Source organism: Amblyomma mixtum, chromosome 6, assembly GCF_055824585.1.
Source record: "Amblyomma mixtum isolate Tamu chromosome 6, ASM5582458v1, whole genome shotgun sequence".
Lineage (NCBI taxonomy): Eukaryota > Metazoa > Arthropoda > Arachnida > Ixodida > Ixodidae > Amblyomma > Amblyomma mixtum.
In genome coordinates, this window is record NC_143017.1 from 122,375,063 (window position 1) to 122,387,248 (window position 12,186).

The following is a 12,186-nucleotide window of genomic DNA, read 5'->3' on the forward strand; positions in this document are numbered from 1 at the left end:
AGAAGGGGCACTACGCCTGCCTGTTTAAGAGAGGGGAGAGAAAGGATAGAAGAGAGCTACATGACATTACGTGGTGGCACTCACTACAAAAAAAAATACAAGGCACACACAAAAGTGATAAAAATTTGAAGGCATTTTTTCTTGGCATGGTAACCGAATCTTATGAGCTTAGTTTCTTCCTCTTTATGGCACTGCTGTTGCGAAAAACAAACAGAAAAATGTGACTAACGCTGCAATCGCACTTTATTTGCGGCAAATGTGGTTCGGTGAGAATGCTAATCAAATTTCTGCCTCACTACGCCGCTCTTCTGATAGGTGATTTGCTTCGCTTGAGAGACTTTAGCTTCATGTTCATTTGCGAAGAAAAGGTTTTTCTGCCAATTTGTCTTCCTTGGCCGCTGAGACCCGCGTGATTGCTCACAGAACGACGAATGGACCTGGTGGAGTGACCACTAATGGCAGTGCTCTTCAAAAAGCACTCAACTCAAGAAGGAGCGATCGTTCTCTTGTTTTGCAACCCCTTTTAGAGGAGGGGGCACTACGGAGAAACTAGCGGATGCAACTCATCGAGCGACGGCCGAACCAGCAGGTGTCTATCCGCTGGCCCCCGCTCCGTCTGGGCGCTGCTTCGGGCGGCGCCTCGGTCGCCCCGCATCTCGGCAGCAACACGGCGCTGTTGGGACCAGTTCAGTCGCAGCCGCCGCTCCTCGGCAGCAGTAGGCACTGCCGCGCTCCACCCAGCAGTCCCGCCCGCACGCGGCAGCGGCGTCTTCCAGTCGGCGTGCTTCTTAAAGTGGGGCGGCGTGCGCGTTCCTCGCTCGTCATGGGTCGCGTCCAAACTTCGTCTCACCGCGCCGCCGTAGGCTGCCGCTTCCTGCCCCAGTCCCGCTTCTGCTTCTACTCCCTCTCATTCGCCGCGCTGGTCCTGCTACCAAACGCCGGTGCCCTGGAGTACGTCGTCGGGGTCATCATGGTGTCGCGCTCCGAGGAGAACCGATTCGACATCCAGCGGATCGGTCCGGCCATCGACATCGCGGCCGAGGAGACCTGTCGAAAAGACTACGAGACGCGTCTGCGACTGACGCCCGCCTACTACCCGCACCGCTGCTCGGCCCGCTTCGCCATAGGCAGGGCCACAGACCTCGTCCAGCGAGAGCCCCACGTCACCGCCTTCGTGGGACCTTCGTGCAGCAGCGACCTGAACATAGTGGAGAGCTACGCCGGCTATCGGCACATTCCCATTGTCACCGGACTTGGGGACGTCTTCGAGCGTGCGCCCAACCAGTCGTCGACGCTCATACGGACCTCGTATGTTCTCAGGGACAAGGCCCGGGCGATACTGGCCTTCCTGGGTCACTTCGAGTGGCGAAACTTTGGCATCGTGTACCGCGACCGGAACGTCTACTACGAGTCGCTGTTCAACGAGCTGAGTGAATTGGCTGAGGGGCTCAACATGAGCATCACCTGCAAGCGCCACTTCCTGCGCAATGAGAAGACCAAAGTGGTCATGTCGGACTTGCGCGCCATCATGGCAGACATCAAGGAATGCGCCAGGAGTGAGTCAATCTCTCCACTTTACCTTCACATGACGACTACGAGATCTCGCCTCAGTGTAATTCTAAAGCTAAAAGGACGTCGTTACTAACACTGCGGGAGGCATATAAGCGCTGTTTGTACACCTGCGATCGACACGTAAGAACGTGGCAGTAATGTTTGGCAATGCCAGGTGCATAGAAAGTAATTTTGTTCATGCTAGATTTATTGCTCAGTATGAATACATATTCCCAATTTTTTATTCGTTTTTGTTTTACTCTAAGATAAAAATAGGGAACCGTCGAAAAGAAAGCTTAGTGTGTTTCGTACCAAGCGAGCTCTGTGGCAAGCTTTTGCATCCCATGGTCACGGTTCGCTGCGTCTGAATTTTGTCTACTGTGCAAGCAGTATTCTCATGGCAGGAAGGCTACATGTGCACCATATACCTGCCGACAGATAGGGCTCATGAAAGTCAAGTAACTTCATGTCATATGGACGACACTGCTGCAGACAGTAAAGCACGGAGCTACGGGCGTGCTGACTGCCTTAACACTAACACTTTTCCTGTTACCACTGCCAGCTGGCGCTTAGTTGGCTTTCAGTACAGCTTGACGTTGAAGGGTTCATCCCAGCATGCTTACATTTTTCTTTTCTCTCTTGTCGTTGGTTATGGCAAATTTCTTCGGTTCAAAGTTGATTCACAGTCGATAGATAGGAGTAGCTAGCCTTTAATCAACACAATGCCTAGGATGAATTCAGTCCGTGGGCACGAAAAACAGCTTCCTAATAACAACATTTATTAAGAGCGACCGTGAGGTACTGCTTCTCGGACGGAGTGTGCCGGCGGTCTAGTGAGCGCTCTGGTGAATGGAATATATTAAGTGGCATTCACGGAACGCGGCGGCCTAAAGCGTCGCTGGAGGGCAGTCATTGATTTCATGCCCTCTCAATGCCACATTATAGCCCATTATTACTAGCTCCTTGGGAGATTCTCAATCGTCGCACCGGACATTACTGTCATTCCAAGTAACGAAGCTAAGATCTGACATCAATCTCTGAAACGGTTGCAGAGCACGTCAGCGCGAAGGGAACTTCTAATCGCAAGTCCTCAACTTTAAGCTTCGTAATTTCGTGCTGCGCCCGTAAACACTCTTCATGCAATTATTGTAATTACCGTAATTTCAGGCATACAGTCCACGCCAAATGTGTATTAGGCTATATTGTCCGCACCCGATGCATAAAATCACACCGGGCATTTCATGCTACAATTGGCGATATTGAAAAATAATGTGCTGCATGGTCATAACCTATATGTATAAAGCAAGCGAAACCCAAAATAACAACTTTTAAACGCCTATATCCCGCGGACTGTATACAGGAATTTACACTAATGTGTTAATGACGCAGACGTCTTGGGTAAACGCGACAGTTTGCCTACAGAAGACAACTCGATTCGTTTCGTTAATGTAGTAATTGAAAAGTACTTGGTTATATGCTTATTTCTTTATGCGTACGCCAATCAAGATTGTATTGTATGTTTAGAGAGCGTTGCGAGTTGAGATTCACACGTGTTGGCTAATCATCCTATCGCGGTACATATTTCAGGCCTTGCTACATTCTGGATATCAGCGACGCTGCACAAAAGTCGTTACAAACACAAACCACGCCCTTCCGACGCCATGTATGCGATCTAACTCCACCTTGCTGCAGATGGTTGACAGCTTCAATGTCACAATTTTTGGCATGATTTTGAAGAGGTGGTCCACTCGTATTCATAAAAAATTACGGAGTACATTGCTGAGTACGCGGCTATGAAACATCCCTTATCCCACGGAACCTGGTGCCCAAGTTTAAAAACTGATCTGACACTGCGAAAGACTACCTATTTTAATAACAGATAGCACTACATGTCCAGAATTAGCATTTACAAAACCACCTTGTAATAAAATTATACTATCTACCCTCTCCTCATTACTCAGTGATTATGTCTGAACAGCTACTACATTGCTGATAACATTGCGTCGCAGACATTAACTATAGCTGTTGCATACGGATGTTCCTCAGTGCCTTTCCTTTTGTTACTGGTCTAGTTTCTGTGCATCAGCCTCCATTCGGTATATCTGAAAAACGCGCATCAAAAAGTTAAAGGTGCAGTGAAGAGGAATCTGAACTCGTCTTTTTGCCGCGAGAACTCAATCTACACGTTCCGAGCATTCTTAGAAACTTCGATTTTGTTGCCCTGTGTGGCCGATTTCCCTAATTAATTCGGATTAACGTTCAGCTCCAGCCTTTTTTTTTTTAATTCTCCCGGTACGGTGGGCGGAGTCGACCAACGCGTGGAGTGCCTTTCAGCCAGCTCTGTGGAGGCTTGCCGCTCTGCCATCGGCGTAGTAATACGCAGTAATCCATAGTAGCAAATAGCCCGCGCGCATTTTTATTTGTTCGGGCTTATTTTGCGGCTATATTATCTGCGAATGAAACTATTTATTCACGGAAACCTTAAAAAACAAAATAAAGCGAAAGCAAAGCCTCCATGGAGCTGGCCTAAAGGCACTCCACGCGTTGGTCGACTCCGCCCACCGTACTGGGAGAATTAAAAAAAAAAAAAAGGCGGGAGCCGGACGTTAGTCTGATTTAATAGAGAAATCGGTAACACAGGCCAATAAGTCGAAGTTTCTAAGAATGCTCGGAATGTGTACATCGAGTTCCCGCGGCAAAAAGACGAGTTCAGATTCCTCTTCACTGCACCTTTAAGGAGCGAGTGATAGGTCGCAATAAATAGCATACCCCTGCATTCTCCATACTTCATAGCTTCCGCCGTGTCAATGACAGCGCACGCCTTTATTCAAGCCGTACCGTGGTTACGCTACAGAAAGGGGTGAAAATATGGCTTAGTAACAGTCGCTAAAGAAGTCTCTGCCGTATTCCAGCTACACCGAGGGGCTGCTTGACGCAGATAGCATGTCCTCACGCACTTAGCCTACAAGGATGAGCGGAAAAAGAGAACGGTAGTCAGCAGTGTGGTCCGGTTAGGCTGTCTTAGGCTTGATTCTTATTACCGATTCGAACCACGCGTAACATGGATTCAGAGCCGGTTGCACGAGTGAGAGAAGTTCCTTTGCCCCCATGTGGGAAAACGCAAGAAGCCAGGGTCTGAAAAGAATAATAATAGCAGCGAGAAGATCTTCCTGGTAAATTCTGATTCCACGCACGCATGCTGTTGTATACGGGAAGAACAATAAAGGTGGAAAGAAACAAAGCAGGGTTTTAATTAAATGCCAGCTAGGGTGCCCTCAAGTGCCTTGACTTGCCAAAAGCAAAACCAAAAAAGCACATAAGAAGTTGACCAATGATCTGTAGATGCGAAGAATGGAGGCAGTGTTTTGGCTGCAGCAGCAACGTAAAAGGAAAATGAAGCACAATTATAGCGTGCTCTTCTTGCTTTTCTCGTTTATTACCTGCGGAATTCGCTTTGTTGCACACAGGCCCGGAAGCGGCGGGAATAGGAGTAAGATTCGATCCCGGGCGATGCCCGATAGCCCGCAAGGCACGACGGATAGGTTGTATCGGAAGTGAGTTCCCGGATGTGTTCTTCGCGGTGGTCAGAGTTGTTGACGAAGTCAACAAAGGATCCTCAAGCAATAATTGTGCCGGCTTGCTCGGCGGTACTGTGTGGGTTGGGCCTGTTCTACGTATACGCTGGCCGCCATGCTCCCTTTGATCGCAGATGCGCGTTTAACATCCGATCGGATACCGCACAAGTTTGCAGCAAATGTTCCTGTGGAAAGGGAGTGGGGAATCTGTAATAGATGAGGGTACGTAGGCGAGGGGAGGAGTGGAGGCAGGGCGAGTTATTTGTGTTTGATGTCATTGACTAGTTGTCTTGACCTTTTGGTTGATAATTTTCGAGACAAGGTTGAGGTTCCTGCGTGAAAGAGTTGGGAAGGGGATTCTATTCATCAGCGGATGGTTTACCCCCTAAAGGCGGAGCCAGATCGATTCAAATCACACGCTGTAAACATGAGAACGCACCGCGACAACCTGTTATCTGTGTAATCAGCGCAAAGCGAACAGCGCATGCTTCATCGCCCGTCGCGCGCTTCTGAACTGCGTGCGCAACATTATGGTTAAAAACCGGCCCCTCGTGCCTAGAACGGCATATCAACAGTTTAATCATCGGAAGCGACAAAAAAGTCCCGGCTGCAATCAAGGACGGACTCGAATGCGCACACCATTTCCTAGACACCAGAAGTGCAGCGTCAGATGTTGCCAGATTGCCGTTTCGCCAGTTTATGCTAGCTGTTGCGTATCTCGTCTTATTTTGTCGCCGGTTGTAAGTACATAAGCTACTATTTTTGCTCTAGGGTAGATGATAAGGCACTGCTTCTAAGTAGTTAGCCGAGACACTGCTTGAAATCTACTATTTTCGTACTTTACGGCGGCGTGAAGTGACTGCCGTGTAGTTGATCAACAAACGGTAGCATCTCTTTCGAGCTACTGAGCACAATATAGAGTGTGAGATGGAAACAGCTTGTTACAAAAACCGGTGATGCCGCCCGGCCGGTGCTAGAAATACGCAACTGAAGAAGAAGTCGGTGAGGCATGGAGTCACGCATAATCCCGTGCACATGTAAAAGCAGTGAAACGCAAAGGGCTATTTACAGATCTCCATTCAGGCCAGGGAGAACTTAGTGCACCAGAAGGCCTGCCATGCCAGCGGAGCTTACCCACGCTCCAAAAACGTCAAGCCTTTTAGAATGGCAGTCCAGTAGCGAGGATGACGAGTTCCCTAGGCCTCAAGGTTCACTGAACCCTCAGAAAAATTTCGAGCGAGTACGGCGAACAAGCCTGCTGGTTCATGGATTCTCGACATTGGCTGCGCACTTGACTGGGAGGTTCCGTAATGCCTGAAAATCGCGCTCGCAAGTCTGGGTTGATTTTAATTCGCTAAATAGTGTTCTATTGACTGGTGTGCTATCGGTTTAAAAATCCTCTCTCTGCTGGATTCGCTGGGGCTAATCAAACAGTTTAATATGTGACCCAGCTGGATTGTGTCACGTAAAAAACGGCCCTTAATAACGAACAAGGCTCAGAGAAAGAAGACAAGACATGGAGTGGTTATTGAGATTATTAACTGCGTAACTCTCTAAAGCTACGTATGGGCTAAAAGAAACACTGCAGTGGATGCCTCCGGATTAATTATACCCCTTGAGGTTCTTAAACGTGCACTCGCATCGCATAGAACACCGGGGTTTGCGCATTTCGCCTCGATCGAAATGAGCACAGCGCGACATCTATATTGATTACTAACTGTCTTGAAAAAATACATCATTACTATAATTAGTTTTAAATAATACTGCAGGTTTCTTTTTACACTACATTGCTTGCGCTTATTTTTTTCGGCTTTTGCTTTCCTTGCTATAAATACCAACCTCTGAGCTTTCATGCGTTAAATAGTATTCTCTCACTCTTTCGAATTTTATTACTTTTTTGCGCTCGTTAAAATAATGCTGTAATTTATGCTCATATTTCCCGTATTTCATTTCGTTTACACCCATAAGCACTGATATCCATTAAAGTGTCAGTGACGCAGGTGAATCTAACCGTAAACAAATCATGCCTGAAAGAGGCTTGGAATGTTTCTGTGTTAAGAGCCCCAAGTGAAAATGACAGCTTTCAGAGGCAACCCGGCTCTATCGCATTGGTCATGCTAAGGGCTGAAGCCACGCTGTAAGCTTCGGGTGACAATAAGTAACTCTTTGTCTAAACTCAGCAATTCGCTGCTTGACAAAGATGACATGCTCCTGCCATTAGTAGCTAATACCTTTCTGAACTTCAGTCGCGCGCATCGTGATAGCAGAAGCGCGTTATTCAGCTCAAGAATTACGTCCCGCGCCTTCTCCTAGCTTCCAATACTCTCGCGCAGGGAGCAACGAGCTTTCTAGTTTCTTTCTCTTAACGAATATGCGAATTCCGCTTGAGTGAACGGTAATATACAGCGCCGCGACTCCTTTGACGTTAATGTGCTTTGCAGATTAGAACTGGCCTGTTTTGTTTTTTTTTTTTTCAGCTGCGATATATCGACACATAGGCGCCATGGGAGTGCATGTCACTAAGCATACAAGGCCGGATATTGCTTCACCAGCTCAAAACATTTGCCCGTTGCAAAACTTACTTGAAAGAATATAAATTTCCAGGTTTTTACGGAGGAGCCTCACAAAAAAAAAAAACTGTGCAGTGGAGTTCACACAAATGCACTTATATTAACTCCAGAATCGAGAGCCCCTATTCGTGAAAGGAACATTGTGATCTTCCACCGCTCAGCTCTGACGCAAACACTTGAGCAACAACATTAGTATTCAATGCAAAGTTTCACCCATAATGGGCAATACCGCCAGCTTCATCCTGGCACATCCTCACCACTAACGCTACTCTATATAGCTAAGTTGAACGAGTTCCACCGTTCAGTATTAAGAGTCAATGTGTTTCTTATCACTGCGACGTGCTTTTCCTGGCGAATGGCGACTTTAAGGCCTCCTTCGCTTTCAGACACCTGAGGGCGCGTTCGCCGCTGGGACTTTGTAATGTCACCGTAGTATTTAAATGGATAAAAATAAAAACACCCAACCATAGGGTTTTAATGATATTTTAGTGCCTTTTACGTGCAAGGTAATTCCCATCATTTAAATGAAAAAAAAAGTACAAAGATGTAGCGAGTTTGTATTTCGAGACTCTTCCTGAAATGATTAGGACAAAAAATTAAGCCCTTCGCACAGGAATCCCTCTTACTTGCTACCATGAGTGTAGGCAACAGTAAACCAGAAAACACGACACTCGGTCCAAGCAATCATTCTCATCGATTGCATATTAGCTTGCCACAACTACAACCCACCTACTGAATGACTCCAATAAACCGATGTACACGCACGTCATTGTTTAGAACGAAGCTTTATTTCTGTCCTCTCAGGAATCCCAATTTGTTTCATTATCAATCTCTTTTCTGACACCCTCTGTTCCCATGTTTATTATTACTTTACTAGCTCTTGTGAATTTTCTTCGGGATGAGCAGTAAACTGGTGCTGCAGTGATTAAATCTCTAGAACCCCAGGTGGTCGAAATTTCCGGAGCCCTCCACTACGGCGTCTCTCATAGCCTTAGTCGCTTTGGGATGTTAAACCCCATAAACCAAACCAAACCAGACGTTCTTCTTTTTCTACTATCGGTGGCTTCACTGTCTACTTCTTTCCGTAACTCACGGTAAATCACCATATAGCGCACAGTGTGTTTTAATTAGAACTTACCTGTGAGATCTTTCTAAAGAAACTAAAGAAATTGCGATGTTTGCAATTTAACGCCCAGGAGCTCGACGCGAACTGTGCGAAATGCGCCGTAATTTATAGCCTCGGATTAACTTCGAACACTAATAGATTATTTAGTCTGCGCTGACACCGCGCAGTACGCGGGGTCGTCTTTGCATTTTACCTTCACCTATATCTGACCACCTTGTCTGAAATTCGACCCTCTAGCCTTCAACCATGCGCCACATCCGCAAAGATGCTGCAGTGGGGCATAGAGGAACTCTTCCAGCCTTTTTTTTTTCTTTTTGTACCGGAACCATGCACATCAACGCGCAGGTTTTAGCCAGCAGAGAAGAAAAAGGTGTTCATTAGTCATCGCGCTTGTGCCGGCTTGAGTGCTGCGCCGTGAGAGAATAATTCCACCCCGATGGCCACACTCCGCCCGGCCGCAAATAGCGCCCGCCGTCCCTTGGTCGCCGCGTCGTAAAGCGAAGCTGGCAAGGCGCCTACCCGGTGCGAGCGACACTCCGAGCAGGCGGAGTGACATTGAAACGGTGCACTTATCGGTTCCAGAGTGGCCGCCCCTCGAAACCCTCAATTAACCCCGAGCGGCTTCGTCTACCCTTTGTCTCCTTCTTGGAAGGACGTCCTTGCACGTCACAATAAGCTGCCGTTGTTTGTGGCATCCCAGAAACAAGTCAAGGCTTTTGTGCTCGAGCGGCGCGCTAGTGGTCGCGTGCGGTCATGAAACGCAAGGCAACTTTTTTTCTTTTTTCCGCCACAACAACAAAACGTGAAACCATGGCGGGCCAGTCCAGTATCCTCTGGACGCAGCACATTTATTTTAGAAATGTACAGCTCAGCAGTCTAAAGGTACCAAAGAAGCAACTGGTCGTTTTCTTAGCAAAAAGCCCCCCCCCCCCCCCCCCCCCGGGTGTGTGTCTACTGCACATCACAGTTGGTCCAGAAAGTTTTTGTTCACGCACCCTCAGTTCGTCTTCAAGTGCCAACTCTATAGCATTAAGGCGATGAAGCCATAAAGCACGTGCCGCATCGGCAATGACAGTGGAGCTAGAAAACAGGGTGGTTCACTTGATGTTGTAGTGATACGTTCAGAACTTGGGACGTAATAATATGAATCCTGACCATCGTTTTCATGAGCCACTTTTCGGCCCCGGTTTACTTAATAACGTTCGCTTGCAGCTCACAGGAATACAGATGGCGAGCAACACTACTCGTCAGCCTGCTTTCAAAGACAGGGCTGGCGATGACAATGATAGAAAAAAAAATAAATTGAGAACAAATTAGGCACCAGATACACCATTAGCTGGTATAAAATATCATTTTTTCTTCAATTAAATTTCATAACCTTCCGCATCACAGAATCCAGCGCCAATAGCACAGTCGTTCCGTCGCTTGAATCCATGAAGCAAGTTAGAAAGTATAAAATTGGAATAGAATATGAACAGACTCGTAATTTAAATCTGACCTAGATAACGATTCTGTGGCAGAGGAAATCGGCAGGTTGATGAAAGCAATCGAAGTTGAAGGAATTTCGTATTGGGGACCCTTAATTTTCCGCATATGTGGACTACAAAAGCGCGAAACAAAGAAACAATTTTAGGCAGCACACTTTGTGCCCACGACCAAAACAAGTAGAACACAACGCACGCCTCTGTCCCAAGAGCCCACGTTTTCACTCAGGTGCGTCGTTCTTTGTATTCAGCGTCCGGACAAAACTACGCGAAACTAGAAAAGCGAGCGCGTACGTAAGCAGAATAGATGCACAAGTCGTCCATTAGGTGTTCCCGCCACATATTCAGCATTTACAAATGACTCCTTTCGCGTGTTCCTTTGTCTCAGATAAATGTTTCCCAACTAGCCCAGCGCAAAGCTTTGAGGGGAACATGATACAATAAAACGGACAATAAACGGTGCGTCGTCTTGACGTCTTGCGACTGCTACGCTGTGCTTGTGCTGTACCAAAAATGAAGATCAAAGAAATTTCCCAACCCTGCGTTGTTCTCTGGCTGTTTTTCCTTTACCTTGCAGCAGTTCAATGCAGAAAGCGATTAATTGTTTTTCTTGTAATTTCGCGACGCTCCCTTGACTGTGTTGGTCTTGCTTTGTACTAATAATTATTAGTAATTTATCGGTAAAAACTTCTCACTTCATTCAGGCTTTACTCCTCCCTCGTGCGTGCAGTTTTGCGCTCAATGGGGTGATTATTCGTCGCTTTCCCGAAAGACCGATATTAATAGACTATTTATGCTCCTCTCATTTCCGTTTAATCTGCCTCTCTGGCCGCACCATTTTTTATTTCTTTTTTTTTCTCTTGCTTGTCAACAGTGCAGACTAACACTTGACATGCGTACTTAAAAACTATTACAGGGTCAGTCGTGAAGCGTTTCATGATAGCAAACACTTAGTTCCTTATGCGAAAACAGGCGCACACTTGCGAGAGAGTTTGAATATGCGTCGTTCGTGTACAAAACTATCAAACGTCGTTACTGTACAGTCAGGTCCACACCAAAACGTGCCACCGAGCTTCTTGTTTGCACAGACTGTTTGCTTCCGTAAAGGTGGATGCAGCGCCATATAATTTAATGGATGGCATCTTAGAGACACCAGATGGGCAAAAACAGAACGCAGGAGAGGAAACTGTTAGCAGCAGATGCAACCATGATTGATTCTGTTGTCGAACAATACCGCTAATTTGATGAAAGATGACATACACAGGCTGCAAAGAAAGCGCTCGTCTGTTTTCTTTCTACTGACACGTATTTCCATGAAGGTGGCAGCGTTGTAAGCAGGCGCCTGAGTTTACCATGGCCGCATAAGAAGGTGCCACAGCCGACGAACCGACGGACCTTGAACGTCAAAGCCTACGCCGCCTCCCATATAAAACCACTTTCAGCTCTGCGGTCTTCGCTACCCAATTTTATCGAAGCACAGATATTTCCATGTACTTGTGGTCTCCAGCAATTCAAAAAGTTCTCACGGCAAGTGCAGTAGCTCTATACGTTACTTACCAACACCCCTATGCTTACCTAAGCAGTACTACGTGCACTCACGATCAAAATCATATAAGTATCATCATCATCACATTTTCATAATCATAATCATGAGCTTAATTGCATTATAATTGCATTACTGGAGGTCAAAAACCACTCTCAATACTCTCCAGCTATATCTGTCTTGCGCAAGCAGCGGCCGCCCTATAAGAGCAAGCTTCTTTTATTCCATCTGTCCATGTGACTTTCGGCTTCCCAACCTGAGCTCTCTTTCTTTAAGAATTCGTTGTTAACTGACATTAACAAACATTAAGGATTCGTTACTAGCTGATATTAACGAA

General features: G+C 46.7%; 1 protein-coding gene across 1 annotated transcript in view; it reads left to right on the forward strand.

The window, feature by feature from the left end:
• The first annotated feature begins 702 nt into the window (after positions 1-702).
• LOC149340239 (atrial natriuretic peptide receptor 1-like) overlaps positions 703-12,186 on the forward strand; it is a 57,431-nt gene continuing 45,947 nt past the window's right edge. Inside the window, exon 1 of the mRNA XM_089551078.1 lies at positions 703-1,556. Within this exon, the coding sequence (XP_089407204.1) occupies positions 824-1,556 (733 nt within the window). The 5' untranslated portion in view covers positions 703-823. The remainder of the gene's footprint in view (positions 1,557-12,186) is intronic.